This window comes from Oncorhynchus mykiss, chromosome 8 (assembly GCF_057628025.1).
Source record: "Oncorhynchus mykiss isolate SJ-2025 chromosome 8, ASM5762802v1, whole genome shotgun sequence".
In the NCBI taxonomy this organism is placed as follows: domain Eukaryota; kingdom Metazoa; phylum Chordata; class Actinopteri; order Salmoniformes; family Salmonidae; genus Oncorhynchus; species Oncorhynchus mykiss.
In genome coordinates this window covers 18,852,912-18,866,168 of record NC_143029.1, presented here as the reverse complement: position 1 = coordinate 18,866,168, position 13,257 = coordinate 18,852,912, and the positions used below count along the sequence as shown (strand labels likewise).

Here is a 13,257-nt window from a genome sequence, read left to right as displayed (position 1 = left end):
GTGGCTTACTGCTCCTTGATGGATGTACATGGTGAGGTACTCCCCGGCTGCTGTGTACACATGCAGTAGCACCCCTGATGCCACACGGGGGCGCACCTCTACCACCAGCTCAAACTTCAGCCCCAGGTTGAACGTGTCATCTGAATGAGACAGATGGAAAGAGAAGTTCAAGCAAAGTCTGCTTTACAACCCCCTCGTATTCTGAACCTCCCCTTTAACGTCTGTAACCTGGAATATTTCACTGCCCTTTGGCCCAATGAGGTATGTCCACGAGTGAAACTTAGCCGGCCACAGTAGGGTGTGAAATTGCTCTGTCCTCATTCAAACAGCTGCAGCTCGGCTCCCAAGAGTTTTGGGTCTGCAACTGTCCTCCGTGCCCTCGAATTTTCCACCAGGCCCAATTTTCACCACAGCTGCACTGGGGATATTGTATTCCTCTATCCTGACTACAGTTTCTCTGCTTCACTGTCTGTGTGGGGATTGGTGAGCGGCCCAAAGGTTTTGTCTGCTTTCCAGAGGAAATATAAAATGGCGTGTGATATAATTGACTCATTGTTTCCAAACAGTTCCAGACCCTGCCAAAACTATTAGTGTACAACGATACGATGTCCTGAAGATTGCAGCAAATCAATGTTTCACAAGCTTTTCCTTTGGTTTCATGCTTCAAATTAATCTGGAATGGTTCAACCACAGTATGAAGCCAGAAGGGCTTTGAGAGGAATAATATGTGTTTGTGTATTACCCAAAACAACATATCCACCCTCTTCGGAGAAGTATGTCCCCGGCTCGGAGAGTCCCTCGAAACACGGCGTCACCCCAAAGGTCTGGAACATGGAGGACAGCCATTGACCATTCAGCTGGAGGTTCTTCACACAGCCAGTGAAGCTGTATGCAGAGTTTCTCTATAGGAGACAAATACAGCACATGGAAGCGGAAATGAGTAGTACTAGACTGGTCCTATCATGGTAGTAGAGTAGAGTGGTAATGTCTGGAAAATATGTTCCACTAACAAATACGGTCTTGCAGAGAGGGACGTTGGTGGTTTCCTGTTCTCTGTGGGAACCGTATCATCTGAAGACAGCAGTCTGAAGTGAAAATACTTGGATGGCACCCAGTGTGAACATATAATGCCAGAAAAGACTAGAGGACCATAAATCACCCAAACATCTCTTGCAATGCTCTGTTTGGAGAGGTCAGGATCTTAACTATTTTATCCTACTTCAACCTTATTGGCCAGGCTTTGTGTTTCCAGAATTCCACTGTAAAAACTTTGGAACATTCTGCTCAATTTGCCTTCAGTAGGCTACTAGGCTACAAATGGCACCCTATTCCCTATATAGTAAGTGCACTACTTTGACTGGTACTAGCCCTGGGTGCTAAGAGGTGTATCTTACCTGTATGTTCCTCTGGGCCCTCCCTGGGGGCACCCCCCCCAAGTAGAGTTGGCTGCTGACGTGCCAGGAAACGTTGGAGCCCTGAGCTCTGTCCTCCAGCACTGTCAGCCCATCAATGACTAATCGGCCTAGATTCCCATCACGGATAAAAATAACCTGCAGGAGAGACAGAACAGAGCTGCCACACTGAAGTGTTGGAGTATTTTACTGCTAAAAACTAGTGGTTTATCTTAATATAGAATTATATATATATATATATATATATATATATATATATATATATATTTGTTTTTTTTTTTTTTTTCTGTAGGGGAGAGTGGAGTAAGTTGAGCCTAAGCGGTAAATGGAGCCACCCTTGTTTCTATACACAAATGAATAATTTGACAAAATATTTTGGAAGTCATTATTTTATGGAGTATATGAAGAAAGAAACCACACAGAAAAAGTGGTTAGGTCCAAGAAACAGATTTTTCACCAAGTCAAATAAATTAATTGTGTTAGAGGTGTCATGATGCTCGTATCTAAACAAAAGTACATACTTTTAAGATTGTTCAATTGAGGTCTGTATAAGCTTCAATATGAGGTCTTAAACCTAGCATGAAAGTGCATCCTTGTAGCTGTGTGGGTTAGTACAGTCAAATGTTTTGCCATGGGGTAAGTTGAGCAGATGGTTGAGCCAATGTGTTGTCTTCACAGGCATAATGCAAGGCATTATTGCTGGGACATGAGGTAACAACAGGGCCTGGCCTATGTTAAAAGTGTTTTAAAAAGTTCAAAGTGTTGTTAGGTGTTAAAAGACCCCCCTAGGGGAAGTTACCTGTAACTATTTCCATGTAATTTCCTGTCCTAGAGATGAAACGTGCCTTTGGAGGGCTCCCGAGTGGCGCAGCGGTCTAAGGCACTGCATCGCAGTGCTAGAGGAGTCACTACAGACACCCTGGATCACAGCAGTCTAAGACACTGCATCTCAGTGCTAGAGGAGTCACTACAGACACCCCGGTTCCATTCCAGGCTGTATCATAGCAGTCTAAGACACTGCATCTCAGTGCTAGAGGAGTCACTACAGACACCCTGGTTCCATTCCAGGCTGTATCACAGCGGTCTAAGACACTGCATCTCAGTACAAGAGGAGTCACTACAGACACCCTGGATCACAGCGGTCTAAGACACTGCATCTCAGTGCTAGAGGAGTCACTACAGACACCCTGGTTCCATTCCAGGCTGTATCACAGCGGTCTAAGACACTGCATCTCAGTACTAGAGGAGTCACTACAGACACCCTGGATCACAGCGGTCTAAGACACTGCATCTCAGTACTAGAGGTGTCACTACAGACACCCTGGATCACAGCGGTCTAAGACACTGCATCTCAGTGCTAGAGGAGTCACTACAGACACCCTGGTTCCATTCCAGACTGTATCACAGCGGTCTAAGACACTGCATCTCAGTGCTAGAGGCGTCACTACAGACACCCTGGTTTCATTCCAGGCTGTATCACAGCAGTCTAAGACACTGCATCTCAGTACTAGAGGAGTCACTACAGACACCCTGGTTTCATTCCAGGCTGTATCACAGCAGTCTAAGACACTGCATCTCAGTGCTAGAGGCGTCACTACAGACACCCTGGTTCCATTCCAGGCTGTATCACAGCAGTCTAAGACACTGCATCTCAGTGCTAGAGGCGTCACTAAAGACACCCTGGTTCCATTCCAGGTTGTATCACAACCGGCCGTGATTGTGCGCTGCCCTATGGGACTCACAATTGGCCCATCATTGCCCGGGTTTGGCCGGTGTAGGCGGTCATTGTAAATAATAATTTGTTCTTAACTGACTTGCCTTGTTAAATAAAGGTTCAATAAAAAATAAATGGATGTTTAGGTTCCACCTCCAAAGAATGATGAAGGCAATTGATACATATTCACAAACTGGGTGTCGGGAATTTCCACATGGAGTTGATACACATCAATAAATAGGGCATAGCTAGCTAGCATGCTAACCTTATCTGGCTAGCTATCTTGCTGATCTTATCTACATAGCTATCTTGCTAACCTTATCTAGCTAGCTATCTTGCTAATCTTATCTACATTAGCTATCTTGCTAACGTTATCTAGCTAGCTATCTTGCTAACCTTATCTAACTAGCTATCTTTCTAACCTTATCTAGCTAGCTATCTTTCTAACTTTATCTACATAGCTAATATTGTATCTGTTGTTGCCGTTTTTTTATTTGTTTTTACTCCACCATATTCAAAAGATTAGCCAGCTGGCTCTGTGGCTTGTTCTCGCACTGGATTTGTCATAGCATTGATTTAGGGAAAACTTCACCACAGAAGGAAACCACTGGCCTATCTTTGACTTTGCCATCTATTGTTATCTTCAAAGTTTTGGCATATTCCATAAATTGTGTCTGCGAATACGCCATAGAAATAGTAAGAAAGAATATGATGAAGCTCCGGTAATATGGATAAGTATTTAAAGATAGCTGATATGTGTTTTTCTACATTGTAATGGACACGGTGCAACCTTTGCTAGGCTCCTGGCAGGCTTCGGCTGGGGTACAGCAAAGCCAAGTCAGCCCGAGCTCATGGTTCTCACAAGGGAAGTGAAATGATCGGCTACAATGATTTTGCTCATGATCATGCACACCGTCCCTTTTCATTATCTGGATAGACACTCGTGGTTTTTAACTAACGTTACACCAATCAAAGCAGTGGACCGATGGGGGGAGTGGGTATGCAAAATTCTTTAATATTACGCAATTATACAATTTATGAAATGGTCATATACAGTATATATTTGTTTTTATAAAGACTAGCTAAAAAATAAGTAAGTGAAAATTGACAAATTATCAAATGGATTAAGATAATTTTCAGTTTAAAAAAGTACAGGGGCACAGATCTGTATTTAATAGTTTACAAAAGTAGTTACCTTCTGAAATCTGTATTCAATTAGTTTTAAAAAGTAGTCCGTTTTTAGGATCTGTATTCAAATAGTTGTAGTCAACTATTTGTTCCCCTGTTTTTTATATTTTTATAAAGCATAGTTAAAACTATAGTTATCCCAGGTCTGGTATACTGTGTGTGACTGTCAGAGGTCAAAGTAAAGTATTTTTGTATGGATAGTGGGGAATAAGTACATCCACTTACATTGTGCCATGCTCCATCATTGTACTTCTCCAGGCTCTTGATCTTGACCCTCTGCTGACCCAGGTTAAATGTGTACACCAGCTTGCCATGGGCCAGGAAGAGAGCCATGAAGTTGTCCTCCGCCTCATCTGATGTATAAAAGATTAGGCCAAAGGAGGACTGGGTCTTCAGGGACAGGGAGAAGTGAGACCTGGGGGAGTATGGTGCATAAGAACTAGTACTTAGACCAGAGAGCACGTGACTAGCACGTGACTAGACCAAGAAACCAAAGTGGAGTTCATGTGTTCAGGATTAACCTCTGGTTGACTTCTGGTCAACCTATGTGCCCACAATGTTTTCCTAGTCCCGGCATTACCTCTTAGAGAGGGACCCTGGGATGTCTGTGAACTCCTGCCTGCTGTTGGCAGTGCCCCCATAGTGATGGGCATGGCGGGTGGCACGGGGCCTCGGGGACAGGTAGCAGGGCGTGTCCTCTGTCTCTCCTGGCTTCTGTTCATCACTATTCAGTCCCAACAGGCCTTTTGGGAGGTTTGACTTATCTCTGCCCACCTTTGAGAGACAAAGGAAGTCACTTGACTGTTAGTAGTGATTCAACGCATGCATGCCTCTAGTTCAATATTCACTGATTAATTCTGTACTCCTTCCGCATTGATTATACCAAGATGGGCATGAATAAAAATGAAAATTGACATTTCGTAGCAAACTGTGTTCACTGACATGTATGGAAATTAATGAATGTCTTTATACCTTCCTTGTATGGCCCTGCTTGGGTTTGGCAGAGTTTTTACTTTGCTTCAAGAACAGGGCAGCGGGTGGTCGCTTCACAGGGCAGTCCTGCAGAGAGGTCTGGACATTCTCAGTGTACTTCTGAAAGTCCTCTGGCTCAATGTCTCTGTCTTGTCTGAAGAGAAAGAGAGAGAGGGGGAATAACATCTAAGTGCCAAAGACATAAGAGCCATAGAGATACTCACACACACAACTGTCTCCATGGAAACACACTCCTTGTCCTCCCACTCGGCTCTCAACAGCAGCTCTATTTGTGAGCCTGGCTTTCCTCCTCTCATAGATAAAGCTAGGCAGCTAGGTTTTCACCAACCAACCTAAGCCAAATGATCAATTAGCATGCTCTCATAAAAGCAGTCCCTGGAGAAAGGAAACAGGCTCAATAACAGTGTGCAAACTTGGACTTGTTCACTCGCTAATAAAATGCTCTTTACAGAAACACATTCAGCATTGACTGGTGGTGGACGAGGTCAGCTCACCCATAAAATTGCTTTATTTTAAATTGTTTAAATGTAACCTTTATTTAACTCGGCAAGTCAGTTAAGAACAAATTCTTATTTACAATGGCGGTCTACACCAGCCAAACCCGGACGACGGTGGGCCAATTGTGCACCGCCCCATGGGACTCCCAATCAGTTAAGTGACTTCTCTATATAGATGCAATCCATGACAATCCATTTCATCAAATGCATTAGGCTACGGGGCCACTTGAGTTGCAATCCTGTCTATGTCTTTCTAATGTGATCTGAGTGCTGTGGCAGGGAGAGAGTGTGACCTGCTGATGTAGGCATAGCTGATGCAGCCAGTGAAGTTCTTGATGCTGCTGCTGGGAGAGCCCCCGAAGTAGAAGTTCCTCACTGTGGATGCTGACGGGGCAGCAGTCGGACGTTTCTTCTCATGCTTGTCTTTGTCATCCACTACCAACTCATACCTAGGATAGCATTAGATGGTTCATAAGCCAATTAGTGCAATGAATAATGATAACCTATTCTATATTCAAAGAAAACTTTCAAAAATGAAGAAATCTCAAAGTGCCTTAATTAACAGCAGGGCAATCCGTAAAAGCACATTGTACATGGGAGCCATACATTGGATTCTTACTTGTTATTATTCACTGAAGCTACCAGGAAATGGGTAATTCCATCATTGTACTGCTTCTTCTGTGATTTGACTCTGGTGCCTCTGGAGTTCAATACCACTGCTCCATTCTCAAGGGTGATGGTAAACTCATCAGACTGGAGGAGAAAGACAGAGGAGAGTTTCTAACAGTTGTATTTCCTTTGTAGTTCCTTTTGGAACTCATATCAAAAAGAGAGCATTCTTGATTTAAGAATAAACCAGTATACCCCTTCGCTGTGGTAGAACAGGAGACCAGTAGGCTGCAGTGTCCTGAAGTTAAGGCCTCCCTCGAAGGAGTCGAAAGGAGATATCTTTGCCCCAGACCCTAGGTAGCCCTCTCCAGTGAAATAGGCTTTACGGGACATCTGTGACAATCCGTGACACAACAGGGATATTGTCAACTATTGTAGTTCAGTTGATTCTGTATATGCTTTGTCTAGTAGAGTTTAATGTGGACTACAGTACATACAAAGTACTCCTCAGGACAACCGCTGCTGATGCCAATAGTGCCAGGTTCTTCCAGGAGGTTGAAGTCTTTCTTCTGGAACTGGAAGCCCTTCACACAGCCCTTCAGCCCAACCAGGGAGGACAGATCAGGCCTGGGGGAGAGGGACATAGCTGTTCATAGGACATAGCTGTCTAATGCCAATGTTATAATCTGTTGATATTGTGTTACAATTGTCAATTGCTTTTAAGGTTATACCTCTGTCAAAGTCCTTGGATTGGTGTGAGAAAGTGCATGATTGTGGTGTTGGTTGGACAACTCACCTGGAGAGGAGAATGTGCGAGGGGGCTCCTCCTATGTAGATATCAGAGAAGGGCAGAGTTTTTTTCTCGTTCTCCATGGACTTCACGTGACTCTTGTCCACCAATAGAATGAACTTCTTGGAGTAATGGTAGATCACTGACACCTATAAAAAAACAGCGTAGGTCAGATTACTGTTGAGGACATTTATTTTATTCTCACAGTTGTAGAATGCACACCCCTGCAGACACAAAGGGAGTGGGCTGATTTAGATTTACCTCATGGTATCTTGCGTCGTTGATTTGTAGTTTGGGTGAGTTACTCTCCATGACGATCGGGCCTCCACTGAAGCCAAAGTCATACATGAGACGTAGGAAGCCATTCTTCAACTCCAACATGAAGAAGTTGTCCTGGAAAGAAGATAGAAGAATTACAACAAAAAAATGTTCACAGTTACATGATGAAGAAAAATTACTGGTAAATCTCTATGCTCTCTGAAGTATTACAAGGCATAACATTGCATCACGGACTGACTGTGTTGCTTGGTCAAATATAAAGGTGACATTTTTGTTGATATATTTACCCCATCGACCATGAGTAACAGGATGCCGTTGTTTGCCACTGTCCGAACAGCAATGTCAAACCGGGTGACGATGCCAAATTTACCCCTCCTCTCCATGTTGTTGATGAGGGCATATCCAGTTCCGTCAAACAGGTAGCTGGCGATACGACTTTGTGAGAATGCCAGCTTATACCTGATAGGGCAAAGAAAACAATGTTCGATTTAAGTCAACATTAAGTGGCTTGTCTGAACAAGCCTCAGATGTAGACGTGGACTCTTTAAAGGCAGAGGTAATATCGAAAGTTCCCAACAAAAATGTTTGGACAAGATGCAGTATATCATACCTGGGACAAGGTGTTGAAGCAACTACATCCATCTTGTGGGTCTGTTTGAAATTGTACATACTGATGACATCGTTATTCAAAGAGGCCAACTCGATGCAGCCCACAAAAGGAGCTAGGCTGAGTGCAGGTGGAAGCTACAAGAAAAACAAATAAACAACATTCAGAATCTTTTCTTGGAAGGGAAGCGTAAATACAGAATCATTGCAATACTGATTTGATCCTGCTGTGTCAATGGGTCTTGTGTGAAGTACAAGTTACATCAACACTGTTTGATGAAAACGGTCTGCTATGCATTCGCCAATGCCACAAAACTCTGATCAGAGGCTGGTGTCATATCCTGTTAGAAAGTAATACTGTACCCTGACATCAGCGGGAACGCCACCCACAAAGAAGACAGTGTCTTCAGGATCCAGGTCGAACAGGGAGTCGGTGCCAAAGGCCTCTCCCTTCTGAATGAATTTCTGCTCGTCTGTGGATGTCTGACTGGGTACGGTCAAGAACACTTTGCCATGTCTGCCCAACCTGTCAAAATAGAGACACAAAGCAGCGTGAATAATCAGTCACATCAACACGATTACCTCCTGCATGGGCAGATCAGCCTCCTAGCTCCCTGTGAGTGGTTAGACTAGACAGATGTATTGACTGTGTGAATGGATGGACGACCTTTAGCCTGGTCGCAGATCTGTACTCAGTGGTGTAAAGTACGTAAGTAAAAATACTACTTAAGTAGTTTTTGGGGGTATCTGTACTTTACTATTTACAATTTTTGACAACTTTACTTTTACTTCACTACATTCCTAAAGAAAATAATGTACTTTCTAACTCCATACATACACCCAAAAGTACTCATTACAATTTGAACGCTTAGCTGTCACGTTCTGACCTTAGTTATTTTGTTATGTCTTTGTTTTAGGTTGGTCAGGGCGTGAGTTGGGGTGGGTTGTCTATGTTTGTTTTTCTATGTTGTGTTTTGCGTTTGGCCTGGTATGGTTCTCAATCAGAGGCAGGTGTCATTAGTTGTCTCTGATTGAGAATCATACTTAGGCAGCCTTTTCCCACCTGTGTTTCGTGGGTGATTGTTTTATGTCTTTGTGTATGTCATCAGACAGGACTGTTTAATTTCGTGTCATTCTCTTTGTTATTTTTGTTTTAGTGTTCTGTGTTTAATAAGTTCATCATGAACACGTACCATGCTGTGCATTGGTCCTCCGATCCTTCATACTCCTCAGATGAGGACGACAAACGTTACATTAGCAGTACAGGAAAATGGTCCAATTCACAGACTTATCAAGAGAACGTCCCTGGTCATCCCTACTGCCGCTGATCTGGCAGACTCACTTAATTTACAAACTAAGAATTTGTATTATGTCTGAGTGGTGGAGTGTGCCCCTGGCTGTCAAAAAAATATAATAATAATAATAATAATAATAATAATAAGGAAATCGTGTCGTTTGGTTTGCTTAATATAAGGAATCTGATGTATAGCATTTACTTTTACTCAAGTATGATAGTTGAGTTATTTTTCCACCACTGTACTTAAGTACATTTAATACCAGATACTTTTAGACTTTTACTCAAGTAATATTTTACTGGGTGACTTTCACTTTTACTTGAGTCATTTTATATTAAGGTATCTTTATTTTTATTCAAGTATGACAATTCAGTACTTTTTCCAGCTCTGTCTACTGTATGTGCTTTAGCCAAGTCCTTTGTCATTGGTTGTCAGTCATGATACCAAACATGTATGGCATGACAGCAGACACGACAGAAGTCTTGTCTATCAAGCATTAACTGATCTGCTTCCAGAATATGAGAGTCAATCTGTGTGGATCTGTTTCTTAGGAAATACTCTACTGTACCTCTCCACTTTGATGAGGTTGAAGACTGGAGGCCATTGGCTGACAGGCTTTGAACCAAGTGGGATCTCGACATCTTCCTCTCCCAGGTTGTAGACGTACACCAGGTTGTCATTCTTGATTGCCAGACCCATGTAGTCCTTCCTACCCTACATGATATATAGGACAAAAAACAAGGTTACAGGTTTTATACAACATATAATGCATGTACTGTAATATGGAATCCCTGCCTGTGCTCTTTTCAGGAAAAGCAAAGCATCCAAATCTTTGGTTTCATAAAACCAACGAATGGTCACTGAGAGTGCCATTTCTAAGGAAACACCACTGCCTAATTTACAGCAGTGGCAGATTCACCAGGGTAAGCAGCATCGTTAATGAGAACAGAGAGGCCCAGAGAGGAGAGATCTGCCCTGCTGTCAATAAGCCCCTATGGGTGGGGGTTAACGCCATTTATGTAAAGGATCCCCGACTTTGAAGGCAGTGGCACACACTATTGTTAACAGGGGTTTCCTGGACACCTTTCAAAAACGGCAACCGTCTGCTTTCAAAGGCCTCTCCTGCTCACATAATGACAACAAACCATTCATCTGCACACAAGCTGCTCTCCCTTTCATCTCAGGCCGTCCTCAGGGTCCAAGTTTGGGAAGTTTCAATAGCAGATCTGGGTCATTCTGCACCCCTCTCCTCCCACCCACCCACTTCTTGCACACAACAGAACAATGCCTCAGTCAGATCACAGGAGCCATTGTGTTCTATGCTGCTATCCTGATCCCAGATGTGTTTATGCTGTATGGCAAACTCCCATGGTAGTGACATCACAACAGCATGAGTTGGCTATACAGGACAAACATATCTGCTTTATAGAAGAGCCAAGCTGCTGAACCCAGCACCAGCCCTGCTCCCTGTCCCTCCTCTCCCCCAAGCATCCTCACGTTTCTGTCTCCCAGATAGAAGATGAAGCGGTCCTCGATAGGGTCCTTATCTGGGTCCACCCTGATGAACAGGCTGATGGTGGTCACTGTCTTCAGGTCCTCAAGGTTGGTGTGGGGCTGCACCTGAACTGATGACTGACCGTTGAACTTCATGGACACTTGGACCTATGGTGTGACAAAACATGATATATCCATGTCATATGACCTTGATTATGAACAAGACTTGGCATTATAGTAACGTGAGACTAAATATAATTTTACTCATCATAGGTGGATGAAAGTACATTTCGGTTGTGATATAGTGATTGTTAAGATGATAATATTGACCTTCTTGGCCACACTCCTGGCCTGGGCAATGAGCTCTCTGATCCTCATGATGTTAGTGGTCACATTGTTCACTTGGTTCTTCTCCTCCACCACACGCAGCTTATCCAGCAGTTCAGGGACCAGCTCAGACAGGTTCTCCACTAAAAACACCACCATAGATGGAGAGGAAGATGACAATTTACAACAATAATTAAACTACTTTTTTCTATTGAGCCACCACAACCACAGAGCATTTTTTTCTAAGAATCTCAGTTCAATCTCAGTTTTACACTTACTAGTTTCAGTGTAATGCTTAGTCATGAAGTCTTCTCTGTTGAGGATTGAAATGCTGTTGTCTGTATGGGTGTACTGTACCTGCTTCCCCAGCAGAGACTACAGCGTGGTCAAAGGCTGCAGCAGAGTAATCTTGGTTCTTCATGTTGGTGGCCCACTCCTCCACCTTCTCGTGGATGGGGGTGATGGTCTGCAGGACCTCCACTGACCGGTTCAGGGTGCCTTCAGCCACCTCCTCGGTGAGCTCCAGACGCTTGGTGGTTCTGCCTGGAAGGTCAGAGTGGAATTCAGAACAAACAAAAAAAATTCACTAAAGAGATGAGAGCAACCTTGGAAGGGAAGTGAATACAATGATGTGTATGTCAGAGACCATAGATAGGCTACGGGCCAGAAAAATAATGTGTTTTACCTGGCTCAATTCCCTTGATATCTTTCAGTACTACCACTAGTTTTTTGGTGTAATCCCCCATGGTCTCCTTGGTCTCCTCAATGTATTTCATCTTGTCCAGAACCTCAGCTTCAACCTCTGTGGAGATAATTCACACATGCATCATCACTGAGGATAACCTGTACAAGCTAGTCTCTAACAATAATCAAACAGTGCTGAACCAGAAAATTTGTTATACCGAAATGCTCAGAGCGCAATGAAACAGATTCCTTGAAGACATTCTCACTCTGGGTCTTCAGAAACCCCAGCTGGGTGTTGATCCCATCGCTGGCCTGCCATAGACAGCACAGTTTTAGGTTACCAAGCGAAAATCACTGTACAGTAGCCTAAATATATGATATGTAGCTAATTGCGGATTTCAGACAACCTACATCCTCAGCTCTTGTTGCTAAATCCATTGTTGTCAGTCCAGTGATGTTGGCCTCTTCGATGTACTGGACTATGTTGTTATACACATTGGCTGTAACCAGAGCCTTCTGCACGAAGCCGTTGGCATCACTGCGTTTCAGATTACTAGGTGAAAAGAAACAACCCACAAAATCAATGTCTGGTTAGAATGTTTGTAAAGCATTGAGGATAGGGAACATAGCTGTAGTGCTGGCCTACTTTTAACTGGTGCTACTACTGTACATTAAAGGGTGGCCTTTCAATGGTGCTTTTATCCCGTGTTGGATAAACATGTTCAGTGGGGATTTTGTATCTTGAATGTGGTGTCCATTATCATGGAGTAGAGGATATTCAAGTGTAGTCGTACTTAGTAGTTGGTTCTACAATGTGATGTGCATTTATAATGGACTAGAGTGATGCAATGATTAGATCACTACTATGTAACATCGCTACTGCTCACTACTCCAGCTCCTCCGCTTGACCCTGGAGGTCCTCTGCGTGGTCCTGGGCTCTCAGGACCAGGTCTCTGTCTGTCAGGGGCAGCACCTCAGTCTTCTCCTGCAGCCCCTTGCTGGCGCCGTCGATCGCAGCGTGGTATTCAGTCACGTTCTACACAGACAAAGACCCCATTCCAGGACTTAACTAACAATATTACCTCTGAATGATTATATTTCCATACTGAGTAACCCAATAGAGAGGCAATTGACTTAAAGGGGAATTGTTCAAAGAAGCAGTGGCTTTTTCGATCCCAATCAATTCCAAAAATGAGTCTCTCATTTTGTCTGCCTGTTAAATTTGTTGTGGATTGCATAGACCAGTACATGGGACTCTTCCTGTCAGTCCATATTCAACACATGAACTGAAACATTACATGACGACCTCATTGAGGGGGTCCAAAACACAAAGCTTTCAGGCATAGCAGGTTAATAGTGACTATGGTGT

The 13,257-nt window shown here is 43.5% G+C and overlaps 1 protein-coding gene across 2 annotated transcripts in view; it reads right to left on the bottom strand.

Moving 5' to 3' along the window:
• The window catches only part of LOC110529521 (laminin subunit alpha-4), a 42,120-nt gene that overhangs the window by 3,035 nt on the left and 25,828 nt on the right, over positions 1–13,257 (bottom strand). For both annotated transcript variants that reach the window (XM_021611766.3, XM_090242729.1), the window contains exons 15-37: positions 12,776–12,924; positions 12,300–12,441; positions 12,107–12,200; positions 11,890–12,006; positions 11,562–11,747; positions 11,208–11,347; positions 10,881–11,045; positions 9,952–10,097; positions 8,452–8,614; positions 8,093–8,226; positions 7,770–7,941; positions 7,465–7,596; positions 7,210–7,352; positions 6,911–7,040; positions 6,669–6,806; positions 6,424–6,557; positions 6,098–6,253; positions 5,287–5,440; positions 4,895–5,088; positions 4,540–4,729; positions 1,395–1,550; positions 743–902; positions 10–140 (exon numbers count right to left, since the gene is read on the bottom strand). In XM_021611766.3, the coding sequence (XP_021467441.3) occupies positions 10–140; positions 743–902; positions 1,395–1,550; positions 4,540–4,729; positions 4,895–5,088; positions 5,287–5,440; positions 6,098–6,253; positions 6,424–6,557; positions 6,669–6,806; positions 6,911–7,040; positions 7,210–7,352; positions 7,465–7,596; positions 7,770–7,941; positions 8,093–8,226; positions 8,452–8,614; positions 9,952–10,097; positions 10,881–11,045; positions 11,208–11,347; positions 11,562–11,747; positions 11,890–12,006; positions 12,107–12,200; positions 12,300–12,441; positions 12,776–12,924 (3,426 nt within the window). The remainder of the gene's footprint in view (positions 1–9; positions 141–742; positions 903–1,394; positions 1,551–4,539; positions 4,730–4,894; positions 5,089–5,286; positions 5,441–6,097; positions 6,254–6,423; positions 6,558–6,668; positions 6,807–6,910; positions 7,041–7,209; positions 7,353–7,464; positions 7,597–7,769; positions 7,942–8,092; positions 8,227–8,451; positions 8,615–9,951; positions 10,098–10,880; positions 11,046–11,207; positions 11,348–11,561; positions 11,748–11,889; positions 12,007–12,106; positions 12,201–12,299; positions 12,442–12,775; positions 12,925–13,257) is intronic.